This window comes from Cloeon dipterum, chromosome 2, assembly GCF_949628265.1.
Source record: "Cloeon dipterum chromosome 2, ieCloDipt1.1, whole genome shotgun sequence".
Taxonomy (NCBI): domain Eukaryota; kingdom Metazoa; phylum Arthropoda; class Insecta; order Ephemeroptera; family Baetidae; genus Cloeon; species Cloeon dipterum.
In genome coordinates this window covers 14,340,967-14,360,521 of record NC_088787.1, presented here as the reverse complement: position 1 = coordinate 14,360,521, position 19,555 = coordinate 14,340,967, and the positions used below count along the sequence as shown (strand labels likewise).

The window sequence follows — 19,555 nt, the reverse complement described above, 5'->3', positions numbered from 1 at the left end:
ATTACCTTAGTTTGTCACCGTTCACGGTATTGACGGCACATTATGTGACGACAACGGTGTGCTAAATACATTGTTGTGAGACAAAAATTAACAATTTTTAGGAGTCCGGAATCGTCCGGTTACAACCGGTTAAAACCGGTTTTAACCACTGGCATGTCATTTTCCGGAAAAAGACGGCATTTTGCGAACACTGCCTTTCAACCTTTCCCCGCCGCGACTACTGTTTTTTCTTACCCGCCAAATGAGTCATTGACCGACGGTTCAAAGGAGTTAGTTTCTCGGTAGGCACAATTGCCCGGTGATCAGTTTTGAACTTTAAACACCTTGGTGTGAAGGCAATGATAAATTACTGAAACAGTAAGATCGCGTCATTGTTTTATTATTCAAATGAGGCGAAACAACGAGAATTTTGAGTGCGGAAGACGATTGCATCTGAAATCAAGCAACCATGAATTTTTGTTTCAATGTCACCACACGGTGGTAGGTGGGTCTTTTGTTGTTGAAGCGGGGTTTGTTTACTTCGAGCCATTCTTTACTGCATTTTTTGTCTAAAACTCCCTGTCATTTTTACACCATAATCAATTACTGGTTGGCTTTTATTGATCCAGAACATCTGCCTTCAGCTTTGCAAAAATCCTCGCTCTCGAATTAGGCACGCCAAGTTGAACGCACTCGAAGGCCAAGTCGAAGAATAAAACCTCTGTTCTCATCGGTCTCTTCTCCTCGCCGGGAGCGCCCGATTTTCCACGCCGTCAGAAAATGCCGACGCGAGCACATTTGGGACAAAAAGTCGACTTCTCCTCAGCGCAGATGACCCGCGGCGCATGACCTTTCCGGCGTTTCGCTCGCTTTTTGTGGAGGAGTCGCTCGCTCGCTCGCTCTGTTTGGGCCCGCAGTCGAAGAAAAAGGGGCAATGGCCGGCAGGGAGTGATGACCGGCGATGACTTGTGTGCTGAACTTGACGCTGGCAGCTATTTCGAGAAACGAGCAGGAACCCTCGAATAAATACACATGCCGCGACCATTTCGTCCTCGGCGTGCCCTCTAAGCGGCTATTTACTCGATTTTAATAGTAATTACCCACACTATAGCTGGGCAATTGTTTCGACCTTGCCTCTTATCACCCGCCAGCATTAATGCTTTCAAGTGGAAATGTCATGTCCTTTCATTCAAGGCGGGGTTGCAATTTTTGTGCCAACTTTCCGCAATTATATCAATTTTCTGAATTTTCTGACAATTTTGACACAAAAAATCGCACCGTTGACCCCGTATGAAAGGGCAACAACACCAACTCCATCAGAAAAGGAAAAAACGCTGTAAAATTCTACAATGGCACTGCATACCTGACTCGCGGTCGCCGGAATGAGTGTGTATATTTTCACGAAGCGTCGATCAGCAGAGCATGGATCGCTCTGGCAGGAGAGTAAGGAGGAAGGGTTATCGTCCTTCACAGTGGCGATGATCTTTTTTGACCCTGCCGTGTTCAATGCCCTTTTTTCCGCTCAGCCGCGTTCGCCGCCGCAGCGTGATTGTGTGTTATTATTAGAGCCTCCGTGCACGCACGCCACAAAATCGGGGGGAAAAAGCGCTGCCGGTGACAAACTGGACTGTCGGTCCTTTGAACCTGCCTTTTAACCAATGTATATCTCTTTCTGTTCACAGGTGAAGGTGGTCAAGTTTAGCTACATGTGGACCATAAACAATTTTAGCTTCTGTCGAGAAGAAATGGGAGAAGTTTTAAAATCATCCACATTCTCGGCGGGTGCCAATGACAAGCTCAAATGGTGAGTTCTCTCTTTTAAAAGTTACTCAACGTCGCTGTCTAATCGATGCAAATCACCGCCGATCGAGTTCCCACCCAAATAAATTAACAAGAAGGTTATGACCGCTCACGGAGAGCGCAATTATGCAAGTCGCCCATTGTTAATAATGGTCTAGTTTAGTTGTTGCCGCCGCGTCGGCTGAGGAGTTGCATTATTAATCTGCTTTTCTCAATTGCAACACGGTTTCTTTTCTTTTCACTGGCGGCTCGCGTATGCTATGCTTTCTCAATGCGATTGCAAATAATCATATTAACGAAGCATTTTGTGTTTGTATGTTATTAATGAAACGACAGCAATTATCGAGTTGCATCATCGACCTTTAAAGTCTGCTGTCAAAAACTCACTTCTAATCGGCCTGAGAAACGCGCACAACTTCCTAGATTTTCTCTCGCGAGGTGAAAACCGCCGAAAGCAGCTCGGCAGATAAATTTAACGCGCGCACACTCTCCTCGTTGGAGCTCTTTCTCTTAAAAAAGCGGCGGCGGTCTTTCTCCAAAGCGAGTGAAACGGACTATGCTCGTCTAATCAGACACCGACAATAAATATTAAGCGAGCAAGTAATAGTTTAAATGCTGCAGCTCCACTTTCACCTCTCGCGTCTACACTTTCACCCACACTACTTGTTCCTTTCGGCCAATTGTCAAATGTCAGCTACTCCTTATTTCCGCACTTTGTACTAACAACAATGGGCGACCGAAAATCGAGTAGAAATTCGCCATAAATGGCTGTGAGCAATCATTTCGTTATAAATTAATTTGAAAGCCGCGATGACCGCCTTCGCTTTACAAGGAAGTGAAACCTACCAGATCTTTTTTCCGTCGGTTTTGCAACTGCAGCACAAACAAAAGAAAGTGCTGCAAATTTATATGCATCTGCCTCCGCGCGTGCATGTCTCCGAGCTGTGATTTATCCTTGTGGCCCCTTGTTACAGGTGTTTGCGGGTCAACCCCAAGGGTCTTGATGAAGAGAGTAAAGACTATTTGTCTCTCTACCTCCTGTTGGTCTCCTGTAACAAATCAGAGGTCCGAGCAAAGTTCAAGTTCTCCATTTTAAACGCGAAACGCGAAGAAACCAAAGCAATGGGTGAGTTTCCATTTTTATTTTGGAGTAGTCCCTATTTTCCCCCGCTAAAGCCAATCGACTTACAAGCAGTGGACAATTTGATAACAAAGCATTACTCATTTTTTATCGCCTGTTATTATTATTGTTAAACGCAAAGAACATTCCTCCCCTGCATGATCAATGGGTTTAACTGAAACTGAATTTCGTGAGCCCTTTGAATTGAACGCATTTTTTGTCTGGGTGTTTAAGGGGGTCGATGCTCGACCATAAGCGGCTCCAAGGGTCGCAACCAAAACTACATCTCCAACGGTGAGTGCTGTTTTGTCGTTGTCCACTGCTCTCTAGTCTCGAACGCCCTGAATCGAGCTGCCTGATGCCTCATTCCCTACTTACGCGCTTGTTTTCCATTGCAGAGAGTCAAAGAGCCTACCGTTTCGTGCAGGGTAAAGACTGGGGCTTCAAAAAGTTCATTCGAAGAGACTTCCTCCTCGACGAGGCCAATGGACTCCTGCCAGACGATAAACTCACCATTTTCTGTGAAGTAAGTATACTATATTTTACAACCAAATAAGCAAACTTCAGACTTTTTTATTATTTTAACATCACAACCGAGTCGTGAAAAAAATCTTTAAGACTTAAAGCACTAAGATTTTAAATTAGTATAATTATTAATTAATATATTAACTTAATTTTCGCACCGCGATTCCTAGAGATTTTATTTAAATTAAACAATGACAACTTTTTTGCGCCGGCCGTGTAAAAAACAGCGTGCCTTACTCAGCGTAAACACACACTCACACACTTGTTCTCATACAAGTGAAAGTGCATCACTCGGTTGACCTGACCTCAATCCGGCTGCAGGAGACCTCTTTTCGCGCGCGCACACTGCCCTACTAACTCACAATCATGCAACTAGACACCTTTTCATTTATTGTTGCACGCAAATTTTTTGCATAACGCGTCGGGCGAGCGGATCCATTGCTTTGGAAACCGTTTCGTCGTCTGGCGAGCGGAGAGAACCTGCCTCGCGCGTGGGTGAAAGTGAAAACGGGCCACTCTGAGCGGGTGACGCGAAATTGGGAAACTGTCGAAAGGCTGGGTCAGCGAAATTAGTGCTGATTGTGAGAACACACTGCGCTATCGATCTCTAGTGTGGCGCGCGGAGAAAGGAAATCGTGAATTCTGGAAAGCCGTGCAGTGTTCTTTTAAATGCCTCGGTGTGTTCTACTTATTAGTGCTTTTGATCACATTACAATCACGCTTGACCTCCGTTGCGCAAGATTTTGGATTAAATGCACTTTTTACTCATTGATTACTATATGGAACCGTTTTCTAATTCTAGGTGAGCGTCGTGGCGGACAGCGTCAATATCTCTGGCCAGTCAAACACCGTTCAGTTCAAAGTTCCCGAGTGTCGGTTGTCGGACGACTTTGGACAGCTCTTCGAAAACCAGAAGTTCAGTGATGTCACGCTGGCCGTGGCAGGCAGAGAGTTCCAAGCACACAAGGCCATCCTCGCCGGTAATTAACAAAATTTAACGAAATAGAGTGTGACAAGCCAACTAATTTCCTCATTTTTTCCAGCTCGGAGTCCAGTATTCGCGGCAATGTTCGAGCACGAAATGGAGGAGCGGAAACACAACAGAGTGGAAATCGCCGACGTAGACCACGAGGTGCTTCGGGAGATGCTGCGCTTCATCTACACCGGTCGGGCGACCAACCTGGAAAAAATGGCAGATGACCTGCTGGCCGCTGCCGACAAGTACGCGCTAGACCGTCTCAAGGTCATGTGCGAGGAGGCGCTGTGCACGAACCTAAGCATAGACAACGTGGCAGACACCCTGATCCTCGCCGACCTGCACAGTGCAGACCAGCTTAAAGCGCAGGCCATCGAGTATATCAACACGTTAGTATTGGTTTCTTTGTGCTCTTTTGGTACAGAGTGGCGCCGACTTCTTGAACCGCTTTTAAAAAGGACATGAAGACACGCCAGTGTTAATTTCTCTAGTGTGACAAAATGGAATGAAAAGTCTAGACAATTTGAACGTAGAAATTAGAGACATGGATTCACACTAGAGTTATTGATATGGCGTTTCTCGGTGTTCTTTTCTATGGTGGTTGAGAGGAGTCGGCTCACAAGCAGAAAAATTTGACTTGTCGGTTTGAAACTGGGCTTTTTGTGGGACTCTGTAGGAGACATTTATTTTCTGTCTCACTTTCGTATTAGTTCTTTGGTGATGCTATGTTGGCAAACAAGTCAAAACTCTCTCTGCAGTCTGTACCGTTGGTTTTCATGTAGTTCGTTTGGTTGATTTTGTTTCTCGCTTTGATCAGATGTGTGACCCGCTATGCTGGTGCTGATTGCAGGCACGCGACCGACGTGATGGAGACGCAAGGCTGGAAGAGCATGGTGCAGTCTCACCCGCACCTGATCGCCGAGGCGTTTCGTTCACTAGCCACCCAGCAGATACCTCCAATCGGCCCACCAAGAAAGCGAGTCAAGCTTAGCTGAAAGCACCCGGCGTGCTGAGCCAAATCATCCCCCATCACCACCACTTCAGCAACATTTCTTATGTGTTCAAGCCATGCCACTAAAACGACGTGTCCCACCCATTTGTATTAACCCTGATTTTGTGCAAAAACACACACACATACACTCACTCACATACACATACACACTGCAAGCCAAAAATGAAGTGTGCGCCCGAGTTGTTGTCCTGTTGTTTTGCGTAAACATGCTGCCCCGAGCGCCCTCGTCTTCCAAAGAAGCGCGGGCCGTCCGCTGGCGCCCTCGACCTCCTTATTTCTGTGCGTGTGTGTGTCTGTGCGACCAACTTAATCAAAATGGACCTCAGCGATAAATGTGTTGATTGATTTGCAGATGCACACACACACGCATTCATGAGCATAATTTTTGTTGATTGATGAACAGATTGTGCTGAAAGTGACTTCTTGGAAACCCTATTTTCAGGGCGTTACTCTTTTTTAGTTAGTGATTGATTTTTCCAGTTAATAATGTCAGTAGTGAGTTACTATGACGGTAACTAATTTGTTGTCGAGCGAGCGAATTTAGTTTTGTTTCGTCTTCACCGAGAATGAGATGATAATGATGGTGATACAATCTGAATGGTAGGAAAGCATTTTCCGATGTGAAATAAGCTGTAAAGAAGCGCAAGCTGGTGATGCCATTAAAAATGTGTAAATTTGCTGCTGTAGGATGATGCTGAAGATGATGATAATTTTTCACGAAGGGTAAAATTTAAATATCCCTAGATCTCATACACTGTAATGAAAACGACAAACTACTGTTAAAATGCAGATTTTCTAACTTGTAGTTTCCTCTCGACTCTTTTGCGAATTCAACATTACTTTTCCTCGTTTTTCCTTCCTCAGTCTGTTTTGCGAGCACTTTTGTAACAGGCCAAATTTGTGCATGAGGGTTGACGAAATGAGCGAGAAGGCGTTCTCTTCCCGGTCATTTACGTATCAACAACAACAGCAGCCCAACCCTTACGACCTCTCCTCAAATGTGCCAACCTGGACAGTATTTTTTACTCTTTGCCCTGATAATAGTGCGAGCAAACATGCACCTGGAATTCGGCGCATTTCACTCTCTTCATACTCATCGACAGAAGTCCCAAAACACGCCGACTCATTTGAATTACTTGACAAATGCTGCATTTTCCTCTCTGGTTCTGTATTTATGTAAAAAGTCGCTTGATTTTCCCTGGAATAATTTTTGCAAATTAGCAACACACGCGTCTCTCGTTAAACAATTATTTTTGTATTCTCTTTCTTTTGCTACAGCAAATTTTTTAGAAGACAATCCTATACATCGTTCGAGGCTCAAACCCAAAGCAGAATTTCCTCCACCCGCGTTGCCGTAGTCCAGTTGTATACGACCCCCACCACCCCTCAATTACAAGTGATTAAAAAATTGAATGAAGATTCACGTCAAACGTGTTGCAATTCCCTCCTCTTAAGCTAATTCAAAGAAAACGGTGAACGATGATCAAGAATCACAAAATCCACACAGAATCTGTAAAATGAAATTTTGCTGTGCTTTTCCTCCGGCGAAGAAAAATATTCCGCGCTTCTGGTATTGTGTTACTTTGCAAAAATTATTTTTAGTTGTACAAACAATACTGCCACGAGCACTTTAAGCACTAATTACGAATGGAAAGTAATAATACATAATTGTCTGTTTCGATTTTTGTTCCTAATGCTAAAGTTGAATGTGAAGATATAATTAATAAATTAAAGCAAGAAATTTCCTTTGTATGTTGTAGAATTTTAAAGATGATGATCATTTCTTTTGAGTAGAAGAAACACAATTAATGCATTGATATGAGAAAACTGTAAATTATGAGACATTCAAAATTCTTTGTTTGTTTCCCTTTCGGCAGCAAATGAATGTACAAATTAAACCTGTAAAAAATAATAAAAAATTGCTCCTGTTTAGGGAGTCGAAAATAAAAATAAAACTATACGTATTTCTTACCACACCCACCATTGCAAAAAGTAGAAACTTCAATAATGAAACATAATAATTATCGATTGATTAGTTCAACAAACCGCAACTATACATATTAACACAAGTTCATAAATAATGCTAATCATCAAGTAAATTATATCAAGCAGAAAGCATAAACAGATGAAAGATTTAAAAAAGGATTTCTGTTATAAGTCGTCAGCGGTATAGTAAGTGACATTGATTTGTTGCAAATATTTCTCACTTTTATGTTGAGAAAAAACAAAACCAGGCTTCTTCCTCGTTGTTTCAATTTCGTCGTTTTAATTCTCGACCAGTTTCAACGTCATATCAAGTACGCCCTAATCATGAGTAATTAATTAAAATCATACAACAATATATTGATGTCACACCTAAAAATGCACAATTAATTGAAATTTCTCACTTAATTCTCATTTTACTAAGGGAAGACCATTAAATGCAAAATTTGAAGCTTATTATTACGACTATTGTGCATTTTATTTTTTAAAAGATCAAAATTTTCAGTTGCTCAAAAATATCTATTTATTTTTCTTGAGAAGATTAATGAATATAACAAAAAATTAACACTATAATAAACATTTCATACCTTTCTAGGTTTATTCTCAACTCACTAATTAAAATGATACAGATAACTTCACAATAAATATGTAGTAAAATTATTTTAATACCTAATCTTAAATAATTTTTCCAATTTCTTTGAAATTTCCGAAATTTCACAAATTTTTATAACTTATTGTCCCTGAAATTTCCTCTCAAATTATTTTATGTCGATGCCTCAGATTTGTCTTGAAGAAAGCGAGTATCGAGTATCTGCGTTCTGTTTAAGTTGAATTGCATAGTTAATCTGCTTTCTTAAATATTAATATGATTAATATTATGGTGTTTAGTTGATCTGTCAGCGCTCTTCACTATCTTTTATCTTTCTGCAGGTGCTGAAGGCGCTATTTCTCGTTGAAAAGGTAACAGTGCTACCAACTAAATTAAAAATAGCGAACGTTTGCATATTTCTCATTTTGATAAGCCCAGCATAAATTATATAAAATAATATTTTCTGATAACTATAATGATTAACAGATGGACGTAAATGTCTTTTTTCTTTCATGCCAATTGCGACAGTTAAAGTAATTTTACGTTGGCTGCAACCAGCTGCAACGCAACTTCTGTTGCGATAAATATTCAAAATGGCGTCATTTCACTAATCAGTCAATAGATTTCACCGGAAAATAAGCTGTAAGAAGTGGAAATAAGTATAGCCCAGTAAAGCCTGTGCTATGTGGAATTCTTTCCATAACTCTGGTGGGTTGGTCGACTAATCTTGCATGTTCTCGTAAGAGGAAATACTCGGAATGGGTATGTTTCCGCTATCAACAGTATGTACGCTTAACTGTGCAGACCGCAAAGCAAACGCCCTTTCATCCTGTTATGTTTGAACCTATTTATATGCATGCTACATATTTTTTATCTCTTTCCTCGTCTTACAATAATTGCTTTTAATGCGTTCAAATTGAATCGTTGGTTTGGGATAAAAATGTCTTCTATCTTCGTCGTGCCCCATCTGAAAATCGAGTCATAACAAGAGTCACGCCCCAAAGCATTACGAGATCGCTGTCCCCTCAGACTTGTGTCAGGCGCAGGCGAGAAGCGAGTATGCAGGAAGTCGTCGTTTGCTGAGTGTGGTGGAAATTTGATAACATTTTGTCGGTCACAGTAGTATCCTATTTTCCCTCAGCTCAGCTTGTGTCAGAATCTTAGTTCTTCATTTTCGGATTTCGCTACTCTGCATGCTCGCTTTTTGGGTGGCTGCGCAGCATGGATTTTAATCTGGACATCGACTTCAGCGAGTTCGAAATTACTCTCGACGACCTGCCGCCCCCTCCCGCAGACCCCGATCCCGACGAACCTGATAGTTTACCTCCTCCTCCCCCTGACGAACCTAATGAACCTGATCTTCCTCCGCCTCCTCTCCTCAACCATCCTGAGGAACCTGATCTTTCGCCACCTCCCGACATCTTACCGCCGATGATCGCCGTCAAAACAAGTTTGCCTTCTTCCTTTTACGTCTTGCCAGCCGGCGATTTGGCTTCCACAAAAACCTGAATCGCCTTGAATCGCTACCTTTTTTGCTTTATGCTTTGCGCACACGAATTGTATTTTGCCTCCAGTTAACGTGAACCGAACTTTCAGCTAACTCGGCAGTCAGCAGAATGATGGTCGGTGCGCGAGGAGGCTCCGAGCTGGGCAGCGATACAGAACACCTGGCCGAGTTGGCCGCCCTGCTGTCCACGGAGCTGCCAGAGGGCCGGGCCAGCCTGTGCGACAGCCACCAGAATCTGCAAAGGGTGGCCGAGTACTGCGAGGAAAATTACTACCAGTCAGAGAACAAGAGGGCAGCTCTTGAGGATACAAAAAGCTATATGACCCAAAGTCTTGCCTCGGTCGCTTATCAAATCAACACGCTGGCTTACAACTTTTTGCAACTGCTTGAACTCCAAGCTTCCCAACTGGCAGACATGGAGAGTCAGATGAACCACTTGCATCAGGTACCTATTCCGTTTTTTACCTTTTTCAGAAGACGTATATAATACATACTCCTAAAGACAGTAGTACACATTAAGTATCCCTTTATAATTTAGACTTAAATGAGCCATTATGAAATTCTACCAGAGTATTTCTATGAAATTTGGATTTTTACCGCTTGAAATAATTTTTTAGCTCTACAATAAATCCTGACTTTGTTATTTGAAAAATATAGGAATTTCTCTTGTTAAATCTGGTGAGGTTTCTGATAAAAACAGAAACCTATTTATAGTAATGTTGGTATCAATTTCAACACTTTTGACTGATATTGCATCAATCAAACTCTTCAACTGTAGCGCAAGAACTACTTACTAACTTCTTTATGTAATGAATATACTTCCTATTAGATTGTACTCCAAGCTGTTTGTAATTTTCCTTGAAAATCCTGATAAACATTTTAATAGGAGGGGCTGTGAATTTTAGACAGGGTTTTCGCCTCTTTTGGGCTAAATAGTCAACATCATTTTGCCTCTCGTCCCAATCTATCCAATGGTGTGCGAATTTTGAGAAATAATTCCCTAAATAGTAAAATAAATTGTGATTTTACAAGAAGGAGACTTGATTAGCATGCAAACCTTTGAATCAATCCTCTCAAAAATTTTAACGGCAACCTGGGAAATTTTTCGGCTTCTCTTTTGTTGGAAATAAAGAAGGAAACGATCCAAAATTCCCAGCCCAATGCAATATTTATCCAAGCTCAATTTTTTACAAATTACTAACCATCAATCTGCGTATTTTTTCACAGACGGTGATGATCCACAAAGAAAAGGTGGCCCGGCGCGAAATCGGCGTGCTGACGGCCAGCAAGACTACGAGCCGCCAGTTTAAATTAATCGCCCCTGCGATCCTAGAGAAGCCGATCAAGTATGTGCGCAGGCCGATCGACTACAACGCGCTGGACAACCTGGGCCACGGCGTGCACTCTCCTGCCATGTCGCACGGCCAGCAGGCGACAGCTCACGCGCAGGGCGGCACGCCTCGCTCCAAGCGAGGATCGAGCCAGGGCGCCATCGTAACTAGCACCCTGCAGCAGGGTCCAAGCGTGGGCCCGGCGCCAACCACCAAGCCGCCCACGCCTCCTCAGGCCATCCGCAACATCGGCAGCCTCAGCAAAGGCTCCCGAGAGTACCGGACGCCGCCCGCCGTCGCACCTCCGCAAGTTCCCAGTCACTACGCTCCCAACTACCCAATGGGCCACCCCCGCCGCAGCATCGAGCAGAACAGAGGCGTGGTCGGGCTCGGACCGGGCTACAGCACGTTGCCCGTGCAGCAGAGCAACCAGCTGCTCACGCACACTCTGCCCCACCCGCACCACCACTCTTCGCATCACCAGCAGAGAGAGAGCCTCTCGAGTACCTCCGCCCCAGGCCCACCTCAGGTGAGATTTATCACTTTTGTCCAGCTAATATTTCCATCACAATTGTCCAGACCTGAGGGTTAAGATTCTATATAATTATATTTCATTTTGGATCACTAAGTTAACTTTACCCCATACATCCAAAAGAAGTAAAAGAAAATACAAGGTTGCAAATGGCCTGCATTTTTTAACAAATGAAGTGCAGTGGTAAAACGCTTTTTTTTACTCCATAAACGTCTTCTTTTAAATGCTGATTTTTTTATCAACTCTTACTTTGTGCAAGAGTGGATTACTATTAAGAGTATCAAGCAGTATAGAATAACCAAGTCTCCTTGCCCTTGTAAAATTAATTTGTTGAAACATTTAACAATGGAATAACATCCTGTGCATTTAATAAGATTTCCTTCAAACCATAATTCTATTAAGTTCTGACTTATTGACTACTGGGAAAATACCACATTTGTTTCAGATTGGAATGGTGTATCCGATCAACCATGGAAACCAGTCTCAGAATCACCCACAGACACCCCCTCCACCTCCTCCTCCTGCTGGAGGTCCACTGCCGAGCAGTTTCCCTCTTGACACTCACATGAGTATGCCTCGTAAGTATTATTTGACACAATTTTATGATCGTTGCTCACGGTTTGTCCGATCTTCAGCTCCACCGTCTCCCTTGGTGCATCAGGGAGCGGGAGTGGAAGACCTTACTCACCACCTGCAAATGATGAGGGCCTCCCAAGGCTCACCGCCACTACCACCCCCTCCAATGCCAGAGTCGCAGCAGTTGCCCCCCTCTTATGGCTACGGAAGGACTTCCATGGGAATTGTGCCAGAAGACGCAGGTCTGCCCGGTTGGGTACCAAAGAATTACATCGAAAAAGGTACATAAGAATTATTTAATTCTTGTGGCACGTGCTTACTGACGATATTTTGACAGTTGTCGCGATTTACGACTACTATGCGGACAAAGAGGATGAACTCAGCTTCCAGGAAAATTGTGTAATTTACGTGTTGAAAAAGAACGACGACGGCTGGTGGGAGGGAGTGATGGACGGCATCACAGGCCTCTTCCCAGGTAACTATGTTGAACCATGCGTCTAACTCACTCAGAACTTAAACTACTCTTGTAATTAGAAAATCCAACCCGCTGTATCGATAACTATTCCATTGGTGCATTGCAATGTGTATGCTATTTTCCATATTGTTTGAGCAATATTGTGTTTTCTTTTGCACTGCTATTTATATTAAAATAAAACACATTATCTTTCAAGCCGGTAGTTTGAATTCAAGCTCTCTCTCTCTCTCTCTGAAACCATAAAAAGTGCTCGATTGAGTGCATAAGTTACAACATTTTTCAAGGCCTGCAATATTTGCCTACCAAACGTGCTTTTCGAATCCTGTTCACCACTACTTATTTATGGGCCTTGTCAAATGTTTGCTTTCCTCGTAAGAGAAGACCAATAAAAATTTTAAGGATTGATATGCTCCATTTATCACAAAAAGCAGCATTTTCACAACCAGAAAAGGTGCTCCAAAGATAAGATTAGAAGCACGCCGTCTTGAAGCTCGGCGGTGGCAAATGAAGCTGTTCAAGAGTTGGCACCATGGCCACCACACTGACCACTTTAACGCTGCTTGGACTGGTGGCCATCTCGACAGCCACCTCCCTGAGCTACTTCCGCACAGTGTCCGACCTTGAACCCTACCGGGAGTATAAGCTGAAGCAACCTGTGCTGGGCGATGGAAGAAACCAAGACTGTAAGTGGAGGAAGGACGGCGAGACGATCATGCAGTCCAAATTCGCAACCAAATACCTCAACATGGGGGTCGAAAAGGGCGAATACGACTCGTCGTTTTGCGTCTTGAAAATCGTCACAGTAAACGAAGAAGTCGACAATGGAAGCTTGTTCAGCCTGGAGTTCAAGGGGCACGTGTTCCAAATCACCACCTACATGATCGGAGAGCCGGTGAAAGAATCGCTGGAGCAGCAGCCAAACAGACTGGACGAGATGACCCAGTCCATGATGCAGATCGTGTACATCGCTTTAGGTGTGTTTGTCGCAGGATGTTTTATTTTCGCAGGACTTATGAAATGCGCTTAGAAGTTGAGTGATTTAATCAAAAATTGTGCTATTGAGGCGTGGAAATAAATCTAATGAGCGAAATGAAAGTGATTTAACTGTTTCTTTCAAACAAAATAGAGATAATTTTATTTCAGCTCTGGAATTGAGTTCAACACTGACCAAAACTCGTCACCAGCCGGCACTTGTTCCAATCCTTTCAAGAGTTCTCTGCATTTTATTGGAGCGAGGCTGCTTAGGAGTTGCAGACACTCTTTGATGAGATCCAATATTTGGCACTTGACGTCCTTTTTCATTACGATGGAGGGCTCTCTTTTTGTCGCACCCAACAGCAATCTCAGCACAATAGTTAGCGTCTGGTTGGCATTGCTGTTGGCACGGGGCCATGTCTTCTTGAGGAACACCAACAGAGCCTGCAAGAAAATTTTTGCTTTAGTCTCTAAAATGCCGTTTCAACCGGTCCTGTGGCGCAATGGATAACGCGTCTGACTACGGATCAGAAGATTGCAGGTTCGAATCCTGCCAGGATCGAGTAATTATTTTTTCTTAAATTAACAAGAGGATGATGGGGAATTCTAACAGGGTGGCTGATTAAAGAATTTAAGTCTAATTTTTTAATGAAATATATACAAAGAACGATTTTCTGTTGAGGTAAGAAGCGGCTTTCTCGGATGAATATTTTTCGATATTTCTACAGAAATGTCCTACTCTACTAGTTTCGGCAGCAGGTTGCAGCCCTTCCTTCCAAATTTGCTCCATCTCGGTCTGCAACCTGCAGCGGAAACTATAGCAGAAACACGTTAAAACTATCACTATGCACCAAAGAAGCTGCTTCTAATTACAACAGAAATTTATTAACACCTTAAGTACATCTCGTTCGTGCCGCGGATATATGGCCCATCTCTTATCGCATTTCCGCGGCACGAACGATCTGCTATCATAGAGGCTTGTACCAACGAATAAAGAATGGTTAAAATTTAAAAAACTACGATTTAGTCCTGAGCTGATATTTGCTTATCTTACTTTGAGCGCAAGTAACTGAGAAGCACCGCCAGACGCGTCTTCAATCATCAAGTATTCAGATATGACTCTCAGGATCCTCTGCGACCAAAGAATTAGTGAGACGGATCCAGCTTCGAGATAAAGAAGAAGGGACTCCACGTAAGCCTTCCTCAATTCCAAGCCTTGCTCAAACTCCATTTGAAACAGCAGAATTTTGAGTACTTTGTCATATCGTCCTATCTGAAAACATAATTTTTATTCATAAATATATGATGTCATTACAAGTTTAAGAGTGGGAATAAGATTGTTTAACTTTAAAAAGTATACTACTTATATGTCCTAACATCTTTACAGTATATCAGGTTACTGCAAAAATTTTGTTTGTTCATCATAGATAACAAAAAAACAAATAAGGCTTGGTTTCAATTAATTAATGGCGTGAAGAAATTTAAGAGCAGAATAATTAATATTGTTAAACCATCAGGCTAACCTCTCCCATGATGAACTAGAAAAGTTCTTAATTCTGGATGTGGCCTAATAATTATGCTAGTTTATTGTTTAAAAATATGCTATAGATAGTTATATTTTAGTTACACACATCTTCTTTTAAGCATGAGCGATGCACAAAAAATCAGAAATAAATAATCTTGAAAAAGTAGCTGCAAGAAAAAAATTATCGATCCTGGCAGGATTCGAACCTGCAATCTTCTGATCCGTAGTCAGACGCGTTATCCGTTGCGCCACAGGACCTCTATGACGACTAGAGATTCTCTCATGTAGTGTTTCGTTGTAACAGCTCACAGCGAAAAGCCGATACTCTAGCAAATAATCCTGCAGTATGTAACTATTTTTTTAAGAAGTTGACATTGTTGACAACTGAGAACATAATGGAAACTTTTCGACCGTTTGTAACGAAGAAAAAATTTGATACTATGGGTCCCGCAGTTTCCTTTACCGCGGCTTTTTCATTTCAGCTCTGCTAGGGGTTGCTGGCTGGCATTCCAATAAACTCATCTTTATGATTAATATTAATATGTATTTGAAATGAAATAATAATTTTATTCAAGTAAATTTTATCTAAACAGACCTGATGTAGAGAAAATTAAAATAAGAGCAATTTATGAAAGGATTGATCTTCCTAATTCCTATTATAATTAACCTTTTAAAAGTAAAAATGTTAAGTCAATTTTTAAAAGATCATTTTTAACTTTAGTTGAAATGCTATCTAAAAATGAAGAAAAAGCTAACAATCTGCCAGGTTGCCGTTTAAATTTGTGAGAAAATCGGATCAATTGTTTGCAGGCTAATCAAGCGGCGAGCATCTCTTCATTGTAAACTATCGATTTTTTCACAATTTAGGGAATTATTCTTCTAAATTAGCACACTGTTGGATAAATCGAGCGAAAAATCATAGCCAAACCGTTTAATTTTTCGAGAAATCCGACAACTGTTCCTTGGTCTTGATTTCTTGATTGCACATTGTGCAGATAAACTGTTCCTAAATATCACAAAAACAATCAACTTAATGAACTACTACTAGTTCAATCATCAATAAAAAAACTTCTTAATTGGTGGCCGGGATATGGGTAAATTTCCAAATTAGGGAATTTACATTATTACAAAATGTTTCCTAGAGATTTTTTTTAATTACACGCCTGTTTGTTACGGTCTTTTAAAAAACTCTAGGATTTTAGTTGCATGTGTAAATTTTCTAGAAAAATCACAATTCTCGTTCAGACTCCCACACTTCTCAGCACTCCATGTTATTCTCAAGTATAGTGTGAGAAAACGATAATTTTGATTTTTGCATGATTGTGTATAGCTGCGCGCTGATGAAAAGCCAAAACCATTATAATTAAGCGCAAAACCCAACTATTTAATAGTTAAAGCTGCTTTTAAAAGAGAAAAAACTCAAACGCGAATATTTTAACTTCGTTTGACGAAAGTAAATTTCAAGGCAGCGTAAATGCTTGATTTTAGATAAAAAAATTAAATGTTACCTCAAATGGTTGATTGTACTTGTGGTCCACTTTAGTAACCAAAGCTGCAATGCATTTGATAGCCTGAACCACAATTACTGCTTCTCTTTCATAAACTAGTCTCTGAAGAATGTCAAAAACAACGTCGTCAAACTGCTGACGTTGCAATTCTGCCTTTGTCTGAAATCCAAAAAGAAAAAAATTGTTTACTTGCTTCTACGTATTACTTTATTTCAACAAGTTAATGCCACGGAAAAAATCAAAATTGAAGTAAAATATTTAGTAAAAGGTAGCTCACCACGTTGTTTATTAAATGTACCATCAGTTGGCAGCCAAAAATTTTGTATTCAGTTTCCCAGTCATCTAAAATGACTAAATTGGCAGGAAATATCCTTGGCAACACCTCACCAAATGTCGGAGGCTGAAGTTGAACAAAAATAAATGTTAATATCTTTTTTGAACGAAGAGCAAACAACGAATATGCCTACCACTATTTTTAGCACAACCCAACCAAAGCACTGGACTGTTGCTGGTCTGCACTTCCACGAATTTGGTTCCATTTTTGGGCAGAGAGAATTAAGAAGCATTTTCAAAATTATTGGGTTCAAAATCAGTTCTTCCAGCTTTGAAAAGTTGCCAAGTTTGCAAAGCACAAGCGAAATGTTTTTGCTGCTTTCAATTGAGAAATTTGAGGTCCACGGCTTTTCTGCCGAATGTTCTCCGCAGACCAACACTATACTGGCGAGAGCTGACTTTTCTTCTGTCGACATCGTTTCAATCGAAAAATGAGGCAAATTATTCACACCGTCCAGCAGCGCACGGAAATTTCTGTCAATCTCAGGTATCAGCGCAGAAAAATCCTCCTGGCAGCAAGGCCTGTCTTCGAATTGATCTTGTTTCGGTAAAATCAGCCTTTCTGAGACCTCCTGAATAGCTGCCCAAGCCATGGTCAGTTCTTCTTTCACAGAAAATTAAGTTTCTAATACGGAAAATTCTCACTTTTAAAGCCGACTCAAAACATATTGCTTTGTTTGTGTTTATCTGCGATCGTCTTTTACTTTTTGCTGCATTGCTCGCTCCTTATTGGCTGAGCGGCTGGTTGGCACGGAGACGGCGCCAATTGCTGCAAACGAGTTTAGTGACCATCGTACCAGTCCGTGATGTGTCACTATTTTAGCTTTGAAGAATTTTCGACGTGTTTTGTGTTTTTAAATAATTATTGAGATTAACCATAAAAATACATAATCATGCTCACTCGGAGGGAAAACCTTTTGATTCGCCCGTGGCAGCAACGGCGCTTCAACAGTCACAAAGAAAAGGTTATTAACCTTATTTTCAATTTCGGCTTTTTTCAACACAGATGAAATTTTCTATATTTTTGGATTAGGTCAAGTCTGCAAAAGCCGTCATCGATTCAGGTCCCCCTAAGGAAAGGGGTCATGTTACACTGAAGCTAAAAAAGCTGCAATTTGAAGAGGAAAGGACAGAGAAAATTGAGAAGGATAACATTCGTCTCTTGCAGAGAATGGCTGCGATCATGAGCACAAGTCGTTTGGACAACCGATGGCTTACTGATCCGCCTGGAGGGTATTTTAGTTTATAGAATTGTCTGAACCATTTATATTGTTTTCTTTCCTGAAGTTTTCTAGGGCGTATTGGAATATATGGACCTGTTCTGGGCCATCGCAGGTTGAGTGACGAATGCTTGAAATTTCCTGACATTCATGAAAAAAGATCAGAGTGCACAGCTTGCAGGATTAGGGAGATGCAGAAGGAATACGAACAGTTGAAATCGAAGAAGGTACCAATCTCTTACAAAATCTAACCAGAGAGCTTAAAATTAATGAATTTGTTTTTTAAGGAATTTTTGAAGAAGGGCCAATCTACGATCTGTTCGAAGGAGTGCGAAACTGCTGCGGTAGTGAAGAGGGAAAGACCCAAGTCGGCTAAAGGCAAGACGAGAAAAAGTGCTCATCCCAGCAAGTACAAGACGAAGCCGGTAGTCAGACTGAGACCTCTCTCTGGAAACAAGGTTGTGTTCACTCGTGGCCCACTTGAGGTGAGCGTTAGCTACCCAAACAACACTCAAGTGGTCCTTAAAAGAATTGGTGATGCACCAAAAATAATTGATTCAGAGTTTTGCGAATGCAAAGCGCTGCAAAAGTTATAATGAGAGATCCAACTTCGTGTTCAGCTATATAGTCAATCGTAGGCATTCAATAATATAAAACCATGGGCCGTTGGTATTTATAAAAAGAAATAAAACATTCAAAAAGCGAATAAGATAACACATTAGTTTTAATGGTTTTGTATCGCTTGTTTCCTATACTGTTGGCACTGAATAGTTAACTTATATATGGTCTTAAATTAGGTTAATACTACCAGAATGATGCTGTACACTGTACACAGTTACTTAAATACGCGTTTTAACTTAAAAACAAAAGCATAATTTTAATCAACTTTAATATTTATCGCTCAGATTACGTCAGATCTTAGCAAGATTTGTCAACTTAACTTAATTTAAATTAACAATTTCTAGTACAGATAAGTAAATTTGGCAGAGTTTAGCGTGTATTAAGTAGAACAGAAAAGAAAACTAAATTCTCATAGTAATATTCTTGCTATCTGAACTGTTAAAAATTTAACGACGGAGCAACGTGATATGTGCACCGATTACTACGCATTAAGTAAATGAAACTATCTCAGATTCTGCAGTGTGCAAGAAAACACCGATCTACGGGGACCCTGCTTAGTTTTTTTTAGTCTGTCTTTCCGTTCACTCGTATGGCTTGTCCACTTGAGGGTGTTTTTGCCGCACGTGATTGAGCATGTACGGTCTTCTACTGAACACCTGGTTGCACACTGGACATGTTGTCTTGCCCAAGTGGACGTTGTAGTGGTGGATCAAGGATGTCTTGCTTTTGTACAGTTTGCCGCACTTTTCACAAGCGTGAGATGCGTTATCGTCCAAGCTTCCCGGATTGTCAGCACCCTGATATCCAGCAAAATAATCGGCGTTTTCAGTCTCATATTCTTCACCGTACTCATCATCCAGTTCGTCTTCATACTCTCCCTCAACGTATTCTTCGTCTAATTCGATCAGTTCTACATCGTCCTCAGCTGTAAAAAGTATGGATATATTTAATGCTATCGAAAGTTCAGT

At 41.4% G+C, this 19,555-nt stretch overlaps 4 protein-coding genes and 2 non-coding genes across 13 annotated transcripts in view; 4 read left to right on the top strand and 2 right to left on the bottom strand.

Annotated features, from left to right (window-relative positions):
- Positions 1 to 7,367, top strand: part of rdx (BTB/POZ and MATH domain-containing protein rdx) — an 81,385-nt gene extending 74,018 nt beyond the window's left edge. For 2 of the 5 annotated variants that reach the window (XM_065481680.1, XM_065481676.1), the window contains exons 3-9: positions 1,662 to 1,783; positions 2,754 to 2,905; positions 3,134 to 3,193; positions 3,298 to 3,425; positions 4,227 to 4,404; positions 4,468 to 4,789; positions 5,218 to 7,367. In XM_065481680.1, coding sequence (XP_065337752.1) covers positions 1,662 to 1,783; positions 2,754 to 2,905; positions 3,134 to 3,193; positions 3,298 to 3,425; positions 4,227 to 4,404; positions 4,468 to 4,789; positions 5,218 to 5,395 — 1,140 coding nt within the window. In that variant the 3' untranslated portion in view covers positions 5,396 to 7,367. The remainder of the gene's footprint in view (positions 1 to 1,661; positions 1,784 to 2,753; positions 2,906 to 3,133; positions 3,194 to 3,297; positions 3,426 to 4,226; positions 4,405 to 4,467; positions 4,790 to 5,217) is intronic. The other 3 variants (XM_065481677.1, XM_065481679.1, XM_065481678.1) reach the window with 3 other exon arrangements.
- A 1,182-nt stretch (positions 7,368 to 8,549) lies between these two features.
- On the top strand, positions 8,550 to 12,600 carry Abi (tyrosine kinase Abl). Of its 4 annotated transcripts, none has more exons than XM_065479826.1 (6): positions 8,550 to 8,692; positions 9,581 to 9,936; positions 10,719 to 11,351; positions 11,800 to 11,932; positions 11,990 to 12,211; positions 12,268 to 12,600. In XM_065479826.1, exons 1-6 carry the CDS (start codon positions 8,668 to 8,670, stop codon positions 12,429 to 12,431), a joined length of 1,533 nt encoding a protein of 510 aa, XP_065335898.1. In that variant the 5' UTR covers positions 8,550 to 8,667; the 3' UTR covers positions 12,432 to 12,600. The 4 variants fall into 4 exon arrangements, with proteins under 4 accessions (XP_065335898.1, XP_065335900.1, XP_065335899.1 ...); XM_065479828.1 differs by having other exon boundaries at positions 8,564 to 8,626; XM_065479827.1 differs by having other exon boundaries at positions 8,566 to 8,746.
- Positions 12,601 to 13,512: 912 nt separating this feature from the next.
- Positions 13,513 to 17,420, bottom strand: LOC135936845 (TELO2-interacting protein 2-like). Its single transcript, XM_065479829.1, has 5 exons — positions 16,881 to 17,420; positions 16,691 to 16,813; positions 16,414 to 16,572; positions 14,435 to 14,653; positions 13,513 to 13,824 (listed from the first exon to the last, which is right to left on the bottom strand). Exons 1-5 carry the CDS (start codon positions 17,337 to 17,339, stop codon positions 13,540 to 13,542), a joined length of 1,245 nt encoding a protein of 414 aa, XP_065335901.1. The 5' UTR covers positions 17,340 to 17,420; the 3' UTR covers positions 13,513 to 13,539.
- On the top strand, positions 13,870 to 13,942 carry TRNAR-ACG (transfer RNA arginine (anticodon ACG)). Its single transcript has one exon. It is a non-coding gene; the product is annotated as a tRNA-Arg (tRNA).
- On the bottom strand, positions 15,091 to 15,163 carry TRNAR-ACG (transfer RNA arginine (anticodon ACG)). The gene has a single exon. It is a non-coding gene; the product is annotated as a tRNA-Arg (tRNA).
- Positions 17,421 to 17,503: 83 nt separating the features above from the next.
- Positions 17,504 to 18,689, top strand: LOC135936846 (uncharacterized). Its single transcript, XM_065479830.1, has 4 exons — positions 17,504 to 17,711; positions 17,780 to 17,979; positions 18,034 to 18,193; positions 18,254 to 18,689. Exons 1-4 carry the CDS (start codon positions 17,640 to 17,642, stop codon positions 18,560 to 18,562), a joined length of 741 nt encoding a protein of 246 aa, XP_065335902.1. The 5' UTR covers positions 17,504 to 17,639; the 3' UTR covers positions 18,563 to 18,689.
- The last annotated feature ends 866 nt before the right edge of the window (positions 18,690 to 19,555 follow it).

What these genes read in the sequence shown, in the direction of transcription:
- LOC135936846 (XM_065479830.1), top strand. Translation starts at nt 17,640, where the DNA reads ATGCTCACTCGGAGGGAAAACCTTTTGATTCGCCCGTGGCAGCAACGG. An exon ending in TCAACAGTCACAAAGAAAAG is followed by an intron (nt 17,712 to 17,779) that starts GTTATTAACCTT and finishes TTTTTGGATTAG; the next exon opens with GTCAAGTCTGCAAAAGCCGT. An exon ending in CTTACTGATCCGCCTGGAGG is followed by an intron (nt 17,980 to 18,033) that starts GTATTTTAGTTT and finishes TCTTTCCTGAAG; the next exon opens with TTTTCTAGGGCGTATTGGAA.
- Abi (XM_065479824.1), top strand. Translation starts at nt 9,206, where the DNA reads ATGGATTTTAATCTGGACATCGACTTCAGCGAGTTCGAAATTACTCTC. An exon ending in CCGCCCCAGGCCCACCTCAG is followed by an intron (nt 11,352 to 11,799) that starts GTGAGATTTATC and finishes CATTTGTTTCAG; the next exon opens with ATTGGAATGGTGTATCCGAT. An exon ending in CACTCACATGAGTATGCCTC is followed by an intron (nt 11,933 to 11,989) that starts GTAAGTATTATT and finishes TCCGATCTTCAG; the next exon opens with CTCCACCGTCTCCCTTGGTG.
- LOC135936845 (XM_065479829.1), bottom strand. Translation starts at nt 17,339, where the DNA reads ATGGCTTGGGCAGCTATTCAGGAGGTCTCAGAAAGGCTGATTTTACCG. An exon ending in GGGTTGTGCTAAAAATAGTG is followed by an intron (nt 16,814 to 16,880) that starts GTAGGCATATTC and finishes GTTCAACTTCAG; the next exon opens with CCTCCGACATTTGGTGAGGT. An exon ending in CTCAGTTACTTGCGCTCAAA is followed by an intron (nt 13,825 to 14,434) that starts GTAAGATAAGCA and finishes ATTTTCTTGCAG; the next exon opens with GCTCTGTTGGTGTTCCTCAA.